This window comes from Dermacentor silvarum, chromosome 9 (assembly GCF_013339745.2).
Source record: "Dermacentor silvarum isolate Dsil-2018 chromosome 9, BIME_Dsil_1.4, whole genome shotgun sequence".
Taxonomy (NCBI): domain Eukaryota; kingdom Metazoa; phylum Arthropoda; class Arachnida; order Ixodida; family Ixodidae; genus Dermacentor; species Dermacentor silvarum.
The window spans coordinates 89,508,703-89,523,321 of record NC_051162.1 but is presented as its reverse complement, the minus strand read 5'-3'; the positions used below and the strand labels follow the sequence as shown (position 1 = coordinate 89,523,321).

General features: G+C 44.6%; 1 protein-coding gene across 1 annotated transcript; it reads left to right on the top strand.

Moving 5' to 3' along the window:
* Positions 1-1,871: 1,871 nt before the first annotated feature.
* Positions 1,872-14,291, top strand: LOC119465373 (D-beta-hydroxybutyrate dehydrogenase, mitochondrial). Its single transcript, XM_037726159.2, has 5 exons — positions 1,872-2,573; positions 4,594-4,800; positions 7,646-7,828; positions 11,422-11,554; positions 13,938-14,291. The coding sequence occupies exons 1-5, from the start codon at positions 2,321-2,323 to the stop codon at positions 14,269-14,271; spliced, it is 1,110 nt and encodes a 369-aa protein (XP_037582087.1). The 5' UTR covers positions 1,872-2,320; the 3' UTR covers positions 14,272-14,291.
* Positions 14,292-14,619: the final 328 nt, after the last annotated feature.

The window sequence follows — 14,619 nt, the reverse complement described above, 5'->3', positions numbered from 1 at the left end:
CTAAAAAACAGCTGTACTTAGTGGTTTCTTCAGGCTTTACAACATCACAAAGGCCACGAGCTGCGTGTCCCAACAAAAACTTTGTCGAGTACTGTCTAACTGACCTCAAGTAGCTTGAATAATAGTAGAGACAAGTCACAGAGTAGTGGAATACTCGTATGTTCAATAAAGCCGCCTATCAACAATATTAATTAAACGTATTCGTCTTTTTTTTCGCTGGTTTCACTGTGACTAACTGTGTGTCGTGCAAGTGGTACTCCAAGTTCACGCTCAGGAAAGAGATTTGTGGCCCGCTGTGCCACTTCACGCGTAGGCAGCCGTATATGTATACCAGTAGTACAGAAGCGTGCGATGTCGATCTACCTTAAGTAGTCATACCTTCAGGATTTAAGTTCTCGCGAATTTCGGGTACTTATTCCTCTCCGCCCACACCACCATCTGTAACACCTTGGTTTGTATTTCGCGCCAATATGCTACGAGGTGAAGTAGAAGTGTGAACCAAAGTACTGCAATGGTGAGACTCTAATTCAGCAATTTGGATTTCCCTCGGCGAAAATGCAAATTACGTCGATTGAAATTTCCGTGGCGAAAGCAGTTCTGCTTCTCAATTATATATGCATTTCTGCGTATTGTTTCATGGACCACCTTAATGCGTTACAGACGTATCAACATAGGCCAAAAGAGCATTTGAGCCAAATTGAGGCTTTTATTTTAGATCCATTGCGCAGTAAATATGCGAAAATAATATTTTAGAAGACAGTACGTTTTAGGTGCCGTTCCATGTATATAATTCCAGGTTTTCTTCCGTGTCCATTTTTTTGTGAAACATATACCAAGAACGCTATATATTACGCATTTTTACCTTGGTCTTAAGAATTAAAGAACAGGTAAGTATTTTGTGAAACTGTTTTCTAATGAAAGAAAAGAAAATGTTCAGACATGCAAGCACGCAAATTTCGAAAGAATGCGCGAGACGGTCGATATTTGACAATTTTGTTTTGCACCTGGTTATCTATCGTTTCAGAAAACGCAAACAGCTGTCATGGGCCCAAAAATATTTTCCGGTTAAATTATACTGGGAAAATTCTGTGGAGCTAATGCTTACGTACGTGGTATTTTTGCGGAATGTTTTTAGAGAAATGCATATTGGTCAAGTGCCATGGTTGGGACAGTTGGCGTGGAATGACCCTTTATTGTTAGTACAGCCTTGTCGAATCAGAATTCAAACGAAAAAGACATCTTGCCCACCAACAAAGTGTATCGCCCTGAAAATCAGAGGCATGAAGACGACAACATGACACGTGAGAACACATTCCTGCTGCCTTCCGTCTCTGGCAACTGAGCGCACACTCTTTGTGCTCTCCGACTCTCTTTGGCACACTCACTCATTCCTCGTGAGTCCTTGTTGGCGGTTACAAGTTTTTAAACCCGACGCGCTCTGGGGTACGTGCTACGCATAGCCAGCAATCGCGCCGCTTATTGCTACGAAGTGCACACGGGCGCGTTAATAGGCATTGGCTTGCTACATACGCTCTGGCCGTGCAAGAATTTTGCCTCGTGCGCGACCTCGATGGAGCATCCTCTCCCCGCTTTTATTTTTATCTCGCTTGGTCTTTCCGTTTACTTGCATTCGTGTGTTTTTTTTATTTGTGTTTTATGGAGAGGAACAGTTGCGAATGAGTTAGCTTCTCTTGTAAGCTGATCCTCGGAATTGCGTTCCTCTGCTTTTATGGGTTAATATTTCCCTATGCGAGCCCTTTTCTTTTTCTGTGATCGTTTCCTTCTTTCTTTGTTTGCTAAATACAGGTTAAACTAACACATTCTCGCAGCAGTTGGTAGCCCTTGTGCTTGGCCGACGCTTTGATTGGTGTCCACTCTCACCTAGTCGGCTACAAGTATTGGCCAATTACGCGGCCTTTACGTACAGCGAATACCTTCGGTAAAATTGGCGCGTGATATTTTTTTCCTCACTCGCCCTCGCCAGACCCACGCTTGGCCATTCAATGTAGAACGCGTGCTGTTCGTGTCGGAGCGACGGATGCCGTCGAGAGGATAGTCTATTCCCAGCGGCTGCATCGAGGTTTGAGGTGTGAGTGCGTCCACTCGACGTGTTTGTGTCCGGCATTCTATTGCATAGTGCCACTGCCACTCATTGTGTCACATTGTGTGACAACGGTTTCACTTTGTTTGACACTGTGTCCTCATTGTGGGACACGCTCGTTCCGAACAGCGTCCGCTGACCTGCACCGCCTCATCGGAAGTGGCAGTGCACTTCATTCTACCACAACCAACGGTACTGTGAGAAGCTGAGAACCGAGAAATGTCTTTGTTGTGCCTGCAGAATATGAAGAACTCGACCATTTGCCCAATAAGAACGCCGTGGGTGCTCTTCTTGGTTTTATTATTTCTGCTATGGAACTTCTGGAACTTCCTGACGCCGCTACATGAGATATCACTGGTAGTCGGCTCAGTGTGGGTTGCCGTTAAGCTGTCCTACACTCTATCCCGGTACCTCTCGAGGTGCGCCTTCGTAACGGAAGTGCAAGGAGATGGAAAAGCGGTGCTCATTACAGGTAAGTAAATTCATGCATTAGCATCGATTTAGCTGCTTTTGGTCCGTATGGCATCGTCTTGCAGTTTTAAGTGGCTGCGCTTGCATTATCGGTGAGCATAAGCGTGCCGCATAAGCCAGTCCCACATGTACACTTCAACGATGGTAAAGTATCAACTTTTTAAGCATATAGGTGCGCTGACACAGTCGATAACATTATTGGCCCTACTTGTTTTTTTTTCTATTTTTCAGCATGCCTAAAAGTAACAACCACTATAGTCAAATTTACAGAAGTAGTTTGTGAGTCACTGCCATGTAAAGCGTCTCGGAGGTAAAGAAAATCAAACTCGCCAAAATAGGCACTGCTGTCGCTTCTAAGTGTGAAAATGTGACGCTTTACAAAAGCTACAGTGGTTATAGTGCACGGTGTATGTACCAGCGTACGTCCTCCTGCTCAACGCAATGCTCAACGGAACGGTGACAGAAGCACGACTTCGAAATCTTCAAGAAATCAGCAGTTTCCTATAGGCAACGAAACAGCTTAAAAGCACTGTATGTTATTTTAAATTTCTTTTAATTTAACCCCGGGAATGGAAATCTAATGGCTAAGCCTAGGTAACTTCGTCTTCTTTCTGGGGTATTACGTGCCAAAACCAGTTCTGATTATGAGGCACGCCGTAGTGGAGGGCTCCGGTAACATCACAGCTCTGCCCTCTAGGTTAGCCACAGGCATTCCTGAGCGTGCGAGCTAGCTGGTGATGCGCACCCAGCTTCTAGAAAATTCTGGAAAAGTGGACTAACTGGCTAGCACTTTTTTTAATGCGCACGCCAAGCTCATCTTCAAAACCTGAATAGAATACTATAAATAATTAGGTTTTTCTTTTTTGTTTGCAAAAGTGTAAAGCAGGCGCAGCCTTCACTGACTGTGCCATGTATTTCAATAGCTTTATGTCAATGCCTTTCCTTCATTTCAGTAGTTTTATTTCAGTACTCATTTAGTTGTCTGTTAGGGTGATTCCCCAACAATGCTTTCATTGTGAGAGCTCCTGTCACATCACTCAAATTATATCATTTTAACTTGCACCGCCCTTAATTCCTATAACTTCAACTTGAACTGCGATTATTTCCTTTGGTCCCAAGACATTCCTGTAAGCATGCAGCTTGGCCACCATGTGTCATTGCGAAGCATCACAAGGCCGTGTTTATCGCCCTGTTTACGTCGAACAGAGCTGCGAGAAAAACAGGTCAAACTAGCTTCCTACGTCACACGTCTGAAAGGGAAGAAATGACAGAAAGACCAGCTTTACAGAGAGACGATGTTTCGTAAGGAGAAAGCAACTACGTGCACGTTAATTGACTATTGGCGACAAGGACATCAAATTCACGAGGAAGCTCTCTCCGACCTCGGATATTGTCATATGTATGAAAACGTCACGCTGATGATGCTCAATTATTTGCCATAACAAAAAAGTTGCTACATTTTACTGCCAGACAAGAGATCATTCAAGCTAGCCAAACTCGGGCAAGACCTGCCCTTTTTTTCTCCATAATGCATCTCAATATACAAGAGACAATAACAACAATATTGTGATGGTTTTAGCTCAATAACCACAGGTTTAAGGCACCATTCAACATCACAGTGTTTTTTTTCTTTTCTTCGCGAATAGGTTTTGTTCGCTCGACAAACAAACACCGTGAAGGCTCCATGAAAAGTATTGTCTCACAGACGAAGCTTGTTGGCATAGGATATGGGCCAAGTTCATGAAGACGCATTTAACTGGCAGCACGTCGTTAAATAGCCCTAAAATAACAGCGCGGAGCAGGCGTATTGACCGGAGTAGTAGCAGGCGTATATGTGGTTCCTGCAGTTCTTGATCATTATTATGCATTATTATTTAATTTCATTGTACCATCCTACTTGCATATAGTGTCCACTCGTCACGTACGATGCTTTAGTGCACTTCGGATAAATAGCGGTTACGCAGAAACGCACAACAAAATTAAACGATCGTCTCACTCAACTCAGCCGCTTTGCTCTACAGGATGCGACACCGGCTTCGGCCACCGGCTAGCGAAGCGGCTGTCTGACAAGGACTTTTTGGTGTTCGCCGGTTGTCTCAACTCGAACAGCGACGGGGCCAATGAGCTGAAACACCGGAAAAACATCATTGTCTTGCAAATGGACGTCACGAAGCAAGAGCAAGTGCATGATGCCTTCGTCGCCGTTAAGGAAAAGCTGGGTGCCAGAGGTACGTTACAAAACTACGTAGGTCAGTTTCAGCATTCCAAGCACGTACCGCGACGTGCGTGTTTCTATGAGCCTATACAATAATAAGAACGACAATACTGTCGCGGTGTAGTGACCATGAGGACACCGACTGCAAGCTGGCTGAGACGTTGACTATAGTGTAAACAGTCTGTTGAACTTGTGCCGATAAAGCAAGCAATGTTAATTTTGTTATTGTGGCAACGATAGGCGGTAAGCAATGTGTATGCAATCATAGAATCAGATCTCAAGCGGCTGTCGGCCAGGCGCATTTATAAAGGACGCAATTTTTTTTGATGACCTTCATAAAGCCCGGCGGATGTTCGAAAGGGAGTGGAAGCATCACGATGAAGATAAATAGTGCGGATAACAGCGTAAGTTCAGGAGCATCCTCTGCACATCTCTGTGCGCAGGCAACAAATCTCGCGCTTAGAAACCTAGAAAAGATAAGACCGCGCGTCATTGGAGATAAGAAAGATGAAAACGTAGACAAATACCTCACGTCGCATCATTTCAATCGATCCCTTGGCTTGACAGCCACTGAAATCTTGCCCACAAATCTCGCATTGAGGTTCACTTGTCATTCAGTATATTGTCAAAGCTACTCTCCTGGTCTGTCCAGTAGGAGTGAAAAACATCCCAACTAAAACTGAAATTTTAGTGATGCCCGAACCCATACAAAAGTGAGTTCAAGCCAAGGTAGAGAACTGCCGTGAGGCTGAATTCGGCTTGTTTGGTGCATCAAACTCGTAAAGTAGCTGTGAGAGATAATGGCTCGTATTTGACCTTGATCGCCTGTCGTTCTCAAACATGTGGTCAAGTTAGTGGGCACTAGTATTTCTGCATTTCCTCCTCACCAAAATTGAGGCCTCCACAGACGGCAATCTATCCCACAATCAAGTGTGCTTAGGCGCAGGCCATCGCAGAACCATCGCCGTGGATAGCAGCTGAAAAGTTACTCTACTCTGAGCGAGTAGGAGTCCTTTGGACCAGCTGTTAGAGCATAGATATTCTGGTGGGAAAGTAACGACGTATAAATAAACTCAATATTGAACAAATAGTTGACACGCTACTTCTATCTTGCATGTGAGGTTTCGTAAGCTGTTTAGCCAGTGAAGTGCTTTTGACATGCTTTTAAGATATACGCATAAAAGAGTACTTCACTGATATGGTTTTAGCATATAAAATAAATTATAAAAGTAATTCTGGTATTTTACCAGACGGAATAATATTTTATTTTATGGTGCTACCCATATCGAAAAAGTTGAAACCTACGTTTTCCCCCTGTGTACAGCATTCTTATGAGAGATAATTTATATATCAAAAGACAATGGCAACATTGCAAGTGATAAAAAAAGTTAATTTTCTTCTGACGTCTGTAGAGACAGGAACTCACCGAAGAAATATAAATATTCTTTGTTCCAACTATAGCCTTCATTTGCCGCCATTTTCACCCTCTGCCATTTGCTTCAGTCTACTTGCTACTCACGATCGGCTACTCTGTGAGGCGTGCACTGTCCCAGGCAATATGTGGCAGCTTTCGACGAATTGCGCAGTTTTAACCGAACTTATGTGGCAACAATCCTCGGCAACTAGACCACTGTCTCTGGGCGAAGAGAAACAGCAGTCAAAAGTCATAATGACATTTAGATCCGAAATTCCCGTGTGTTGTCCTTGAATAAGATGAACGATTTCATCGTGGCTCTATATATGAATATGTCTGTCTAGTGATTCCTTAAATTCCCCTGAGGCCCATAGACAGCTGCTGAGGAACATTAGCGCTTTTCAGGTCGGTTCATGCTATGTACTGGCATGTCACGAACGTGAAAAACTTATTTTAGTTAAATAGACCGTGGTTAGTTGGTGTAACATGTCCATGTATGTGAACAAACTCAGAATACATTTCGCGTTTGTCACTGTAAATACCTCTATCTCTGCCTCAACGGGGCTAGATAGAAAGTTGAGACACGATATAAGCTAGAGAGAACTACGTAGAAGGTAATGGGACATTTTGTGGTGGGCTGGGGGAGAGTTGATCCTGGATCCTGAATTTCCAAGTTATCTGGTGGCTTTTGAAACACACTTCACAAGCATTTTCCGTCGTCTATGACGAAACTACTGTGTGCATAATTAGTGCCAGAGCATAATTAAACCACTTTCAGTAGAGTTGCGATCTGGGTCAGTTGGTACATATTCTTGAGTATTAAAGCAGTCAAAAGACGAAGTACAGAGAAGAGACGTGGCACACACAACGACTAGATCGTTTTCCAGTCGTTGTGTGTGCCACGTCTCTTCTATGTACTTAGTCTTTTGTGTGGTTTAATACTAAAGAATAAACCACTTTCATACTGATCAACGTGCATCTAACTTCGTACGAAAGATGAATGTAATCGCTTCCAAATTATTTTTGAGAGACATTGAAAGGTAATGTGCTATACAATATCATGTAGGATGGGATTCAGGAGGATATACCATGGTGAAGTGATGTCAACAGAGCAATATTTCATTGCTTCAAGCTGGTTATAATGAATTAACGTTATATTAGTGACATATCGCGGACTTGAACTGATCAACTCTGGTCGACCAAGAAAAGCTTTAGCCTGGAAGCAATGTTCCGACAAGGGGACTTGTATTTGTCAGAGCCCTTTGTACGAAAGACAGCTCGAGGCTCCAGCCTTCCTTGTTCAGCCAGCGCTCAATGTTTCAATTCTGCACCTTCGTTGCCATCGTATGGAGCACTTGTGGTTTTCGAACGCAGCACTTTCGGACACAGTACTTTCCGGCCTTTCATTTCCTTGCACTTTCTCTCTCTTTCGCTCTCAACGCAGTACTTTGGTCAGTGGTGGCGAACGCTGGAATTGGGAGCAGCGGACTTTTAGAGTGGACGACAATGGAAACAATAACCAAAATGTTTGACGTCAACCTCTTCGGTGTCCTTCGTGTTATCAAACGATTCCTGCCACTCCTGAGGAAGAGTCAAGGCAGAGTCGTCACTGTAGCCAGTCCCCTGGGTAAGAGCGACGCATTTTTCATCATACTTTTTGTGCGTGGGTTGAGGGCTCAGTAACGTAAACCTTCATAACTTCAGATAAAGTGCAAAAGAGCACGCAGGACCACAGAAGGGGACGAAAACACAATGCTAAAGACATAGCGATCGTCAACGTAAACCTTCAATTGTAATCGTGGGAGTATAGCCAATGGATTAAATATACGCTTAGACAAAAAACGTGGGACTGTACATGCTAAATCAACAAAGATGCCGTAGCGAAGATGGGGCAGTGAGTGGGAGTGGGGCTCTGATTAAGTTTTACCATGTTGGGCTCTTTAACGTCCGATTTTAACCTCGGTGAACTAGTATACTTTTTGCATTTGACCCCCATCGGAAAGCAGCAGCCGCAGCTGGCAAGCAAACCCGTGACGTCGTGATCACCAGCTCGAAACCCCAGCCACTAAGTGGCACCTCGATAGTTGCGAGGCTAATAAATGACTATGCATGCGACCTCTGCGGGGTGATTTATTACCAAGGTGCATGTATTTGATGCCTCCAATATAAAGGTGTTGTCTTCTAGGCTAACTATTTGAGGGTGGTGGAGAGTAAAAGGAACCGTCAATTATTCAAAATAGTAAATGAACACGAGTTTAGCTGCAGATGATCTTCATAACTGTGAGCGTTAGACACTGACTGCCTCCGAAAAATGCCAGCACAATTCACTGCACAATGCATACAAAGCAGCCAGGCAAGCGTTTTACTGATTACGATGTTCAAACACTGCCATATAACACTTTAATTTGGTACCTTTTCTGGAAGTTCTGTGACAACAACGTCAAAAGGGGCACGCGGCCCTCGGCAGTAAATGTGAAACAATGAAAGTTCTCACTTTCCCCAGCAGTGCCGACACAAGTGCACGGTGTCTGCCAGTTTCCGCCTCTGGTAGATTGCACAGAGCACACATACATAATTTAGTAGGAGAGCATCTTGAAACGCTATAAATAAGAAGGGATGCACAATAGAAAACGACTCTGTTTTGTTTACAATCGCAGGGGGTGTTCGAACAGTGAACTTTATATAAAATAATATAACATTTGAAAAATAAGGCCTCGTATGCCAAATCAATATTAAAGTATATGAACACTACAGTGTTTGCATATTTTCTTCTTGTAGCGCAAAAAAAAAACACGCGGACGTAGAGAAGAACGGAGACACACACAGGCGCTACGTCCGTGTGTTTTTTTTGCGCTAAAAGAAGAAAATCTGTATACATGTTACACCAACAAACCCAAATGTCTACACTGATGGACTACAATGTGCTCTGCCGAGCTCTAGTGAAAATCTTCCCCATGTACGTGAGTCACGTACTCATTAAGACAGCGCGCGCTGCCAAATCTCGGAGACCATGCATCATTACAGAAGTTTCCTGCCACTGCCGCGAGATGGCGCTGATTTGGCGTATTGTAAGAATTGGCATATTGTATTGTAACACGGACCATGGAGATTTACATGAACGAAAAGAAAGAAATTAGAAAGGCGAATCTGTACGACAACACAAAGGGCAGTACCTTGCAATTTGAGGCTCGAGTGGCTTGCCTAAGTACAACAACATACCGGAGCAAATATTCGGAATTAGATGAGGCATGTGTACGCTGCAGGAAAAATCCGGAGGTCACTCAGCACATCCTAATGGAATGCCAAGGGATTCACCCAGTGAGAATCGTAGGTGACATACACCTTCCAGAAGCGCTTGGGTTTAACTTGGACGGAAGCGTCAGCCAGTCAGCAGTCGAGATAAGCAAGAGACGTTTAAAGTATTGGTGAAAAAAAGCAGAGAAGAAGCTTGAAGGGAAAAAAACAGATTAAGGAGCTGTATACAAAAACGCTAGATAAAAAAACACGTATAGCATACCTAATTAAATCAAGCAGGCTATAGGTGACTATTTGTCATCGCCCCTTTGCAAAGGGGATGCCATTAAATCATCATCATCGTTAGTAACCGGTTTAGCATGTCTGATGAACTGAAGCAGGCTAGGAGAATTCATCATCGCCTCTGTTTCAAAGGGGATGCCAATAAACATCAGCATCATCGTCATAACCGTGATGCGGTGGCAGCCGGAAGAGGCCTGTCGAAGAAGTTTCGGACGACACGGAGGGTAGGGAATATTGAGGAGCGGTTCGAAAGGGAAGGGCGGAGGGAAGCAGCGTGTCCGCCGCCCTCAGGTCGCTCGCTTTTCACTGCATGCTTGCTTTCAGTATAGTAAACTAGATACCTTCAGTTCAGCTATATCACTCGATAAGCACGCTTGCCGAGCGCGCGCCTGCTCAGCTTCGAACATGTGCATGGGCATGTGCGCACGATTCTGCCTGAGTTCTAATGTCGCAGTTTCACCGTATAAGCACTTACCATCATGTCAGATATACCCATGACACTTGGTAGCCTCCGGGGTGATCTTGAAACAGTGCGCAGCAGCACAGTCCTCGCGTGCTTGTTATCGCTATCACTGCTTCGCCCTTCGAACTAGACTGCAATTATTAAATGAATGTGCGCGTTTATGGACTAGTAATTTTGGATATGCAACATAGCTGCCAGTACTGCTTCGCAGAATAGACGATTGTCTTTCACGCTACGACAAATTCTTTCGAAAGAGGAATAAACCGCTCTTTCTTTTTTTTTTCGGGAAGTGAATCAGCAGACATGGTGAGAAAGGACGGTAAAAATTATTAGTTCTTTTCTTGCGCCGACCGCGATCCAATAAAGGCGGAATTCAAAAACGCTCGTAAACATTCGCCTGCTAACTAAAATAACAAGCACGGTGTCACGAGCGCGTAGGCAAAGGTCAATCCATCTCACTCGATGAGCGCAGGACACTCGCTGTCAAAACGCTGGCGTCACGAAGAGTAGCAGCAATAGCGAGCAAATTGACCGTTATGCTGCCTATAGCTTCAACGCGAACTAAGCGGCGAGAACACAGCGCACACGAAACTATCAGCTCTTAGTGCACCTAACACCCCCCCCCCCACCCCCCCTGGGGCCTTGCGCGCGTGTGGAAGACGATGCCTTTACTCCCCGCCTTCTTCCGATGCACGCGCGAGATCAAGCCATTATCCTCGGCCCACCCTTGCACGCTTTCGCTCACACATACAGCGTACGGCGCACGGCCTTGGTGTTATCGCACTTGGACTTTATACGGAACATCACGGCGACGGCGACGGCGGAAATGCACCTGGAGTGTTCATATAATCGATATCGCAATAATAACTCGGAGTCCTCCACTACGTTGTAGCTGATAATCAGATCGCGGTTGTGGCACGTGAAACGCCATAACTTATATAAAAACCATGGCACTCTGTGTTTTTGGTGTTGTTGATTTATAGTGGTTACTTGAAGCCAACAATATGCCACATTGGAGTACCGTGCCGTCGCTGACGACAGAGATATTCGCAGAAACCCCGCACATTCGTCTATAATCCTGATATTCAAAGAAATCGAGTATAAAAATGTAGTTATTGAGAGTTATGATTGATGCAAGAATTTGCAATTTCTATGTGAAATTTGAAATGTTTGCACGTTACCAGGCTTACCACCTCCACTGCCAGTTGGCTCCGTTCTAGGCCGCCTCACACTGCCCATGGTAGCGCCGTACTGCATGACGAAGGCCGCCGTCATCTCCATGATGGATGCATTTCGACGGGAGTGTCAGGGCAAGGGCGTCGACTTTGTCACAGTGGAGCCTGCAGCCTATAGGTGAGCACTGCGTTTACGTACACTCACGCACACACATTTTTGCTCTCCACACCCGGGGTCACTTTTTAACAGCGGAGCTGTTCTTAGTCGAGCGTGCGCCGTCGATGACGGCGCCGTCACGCAGGAGCAGAGGCGAAGAGGTCCCGTGACCCACTCGCCGGGAGAAGAGGAACCGACCAATCAGAGCGCCGGCCGGGGATGAGGAGGAGAGGCGCGGGGTATCATAGCAGGTGCTTGCGCCGCGCGCTCTTCGCACGATGGACGCCGCTTGGCGCGAGCAGCATCCAGAACACGTGCCACGAAGTGAAAACAGTCGAAACAGCGGAAATGTAGTCGTTCCTTTGGTCTAAAATGAAGACTACCACTGCGAAAAAAAAGAAACATATGCGACAAACGCAGAAACAGAACGTCCACAGCTCCGCTGTTCCGACAGATTTCACTTCGTGGAACTGGCGGCATTTTTTCATAAAGAGCGAAGGCAATTTTTTAATTACATAATGCTGACTCCATAACGACGCTATGGGGCCCTGATTTCCTGAACGTGCAAGAAATAATTATTTCATGCCGAAGGCATGTTAGCAATATCCTGTTTAATGCAACCGGTTCCAAACGCGCGCCAAAAGCCGTGCGCCTTTCTGGTGCAGAGTGTGTTGACGAGCACGACTTTCTACATCATGAAAATCGCAGGTAATTATGCTCGCCAGGTACCACAAATCATTGACGCATGGATCAGTCAGTCTGCTGGGTCATGTCAGTGAATGGCAGTGGTTGCCAGTCGCACGTTGGTCGCTTAGCCCAAAACTAGGATCGCCACATCGGCCATTCACAAGGCTCCTCTGCTGTCGCTACATGATGATGATGATCCTTAATGGCGCCGTATTTAGAACAGGGCACAGAAAAATAGTCAGCGAGACTGCTTGAGGTAATTAGGGTTTAGCACATCTATTGTACTCCAGTATTTTGTCTATCTCTACTTGATATTTCTACTTTTAATTAGGGGTGTTCCGATAGTGAAATTTCCGAATCATATGGAAAATGTATATTCGACAAAAACGACCCGCGAGCACTGAGTCGCATATCAAAGATTTTTTTCTTTCCTAAAGCATCACTATATGTAGAGTTTGCGTGGAGGCCTCTTGGTTTAAAAAAATCAGATTAAATGAACTGCACTTTATAACTCCAACACTTAAAGAAAAAGCCCTGCCGAGCTGTAGAGCTCTTTAAGTTAACTTAAAGGGCTACTGCAGTAGCTCTTTTAGTTAACTTTGTATCCACAAGGCCTTGGCACCATGGCAATGCCTACTCATTGACATGTGGCATCTCATGTCAAGGCATCTCATATGAGCTTGACATGTCATGACATGTCATGCATTGCTGAGCTGTGCTAGAAATAGCCACATCCACAGAAATGTCCACTCTACAAAAAATTTTTATGAGCGTAACGAAAGCCTAAACCAGTTTAAATATATTTCCTAGAACGCAGCAATGAACCCATTTATCCACGAAATAGGTACAATTACGTGCATTCGTGTAACGTTCGATTAAAAAAAAAGAAATCCTAGGGACCCACCTGTATGAGAAGTTCGCATGTGGTTCAGATGCACGCATTGCCCATCATAGCAGACACCTGACATTCCGCAATTTATAGACACGCTGCAGAGTTTGACGTCACATAGTTGTGGCTGCACTGTCGCAATGCAGTGCACTACAAAAAAAAAACTTGAGGAAACTCTACTTGGGTTAATTGTCCTACAAGACAAGAATTATAAGCTTGACCAAGTTTTAAAAACCTACATTTACAGAAATTTTCTTCAAAATGGCAAATAGTAAAAACATGCGCATGCGCAGTTATCAGCTCCTCCTTATTGCTTTATTTTTACTGCACGATGCTCATTTAAAACACGCAGATTATAGGACTATTTCACCTACTCTCGGCTGCAAAAGCTTGCGGCTTAATTGCAGACAATACACCTCAAACACTTCTAAGGCAAACGTTACACACCTTGAAAAAAAAAGAGAAGTACAACTTGAGCTCTCTTTAAGAAGCATAAGAGCCCAACAAATACACTTCTAACAAAATTAGAAGCAACCGAATTTACCTTTCAGCCCCATCAAAACACTGCCACCATGGCCACGAATCGAACCCGTCACCTCGGGCTCGGCAGCATATAGCCCGAGCCACTGTGGCAAGTATTATTCTTAACGAGATCTGCCCAAAACCAGATATACCTTGCAACCTCATAGAACATCATCCATTAACTTATGATCTCTAAGCGATGTTGTCGTACCTTTTGTCACTGAATAAATAAAAATACAATGTTATTCACGTGACTAAAGCACTGTCATAAAAAGGTTTCCCAATTTTTCGTTTTTTTTTTTGAAGGACACCCATCACTTGGATGTTTCTGGCGTCCAAGGATCACGTGATGCGGGAGTTGGGAAAGCAGGATCCTGAGGTGATTGCCGACTACAGCCAGGAGGAGATCGATGAATGGCTTAAAGTGTCGGACAAGTGTTCCGGCCCGCTAATCAGGAAGGAGCCCGAAGAGTGCGTCGATGTTCTCGAGAAAGCGGTCAGAGAGACGCAGCCGATGACTCACTACTGGTCCCCTTGGGGATTTGATTTGCTATACCTTTCGGCGATACTATCCTTACCCAGTGACGTCGTTGACGCTGCCACAGCAGTCATCCGAAAAATCCATCTGAAGGTTTTGTGAAAGTTGCTTCTCTCAATGAACCGATTTGACTCACTAATGGATTGATTGATTGATTGAATGATTGAGTGTTGAGGGATTGAGCCGCTCACGCTGCCGTGTAAACCGGGAAAATCTGGAGGCATTGTGGAAGCTACTGCTTCTCAATGACTTCAGAAAAAGTAATGTGATGGGTTAATTGAGTGAGTGATTGATTGATCTACTGATTGATTGATTAATCGAATGTGGTCCCTGAGCCTTCCGTGAGTACTTCTATAATTTATGCGAAAGCCACTGCCTCCAACAGAAGAAAGCAGATGTGCTTTGATTTTTTATTGATTACGCCACTCATTTAGCACGACTGTCAACGCT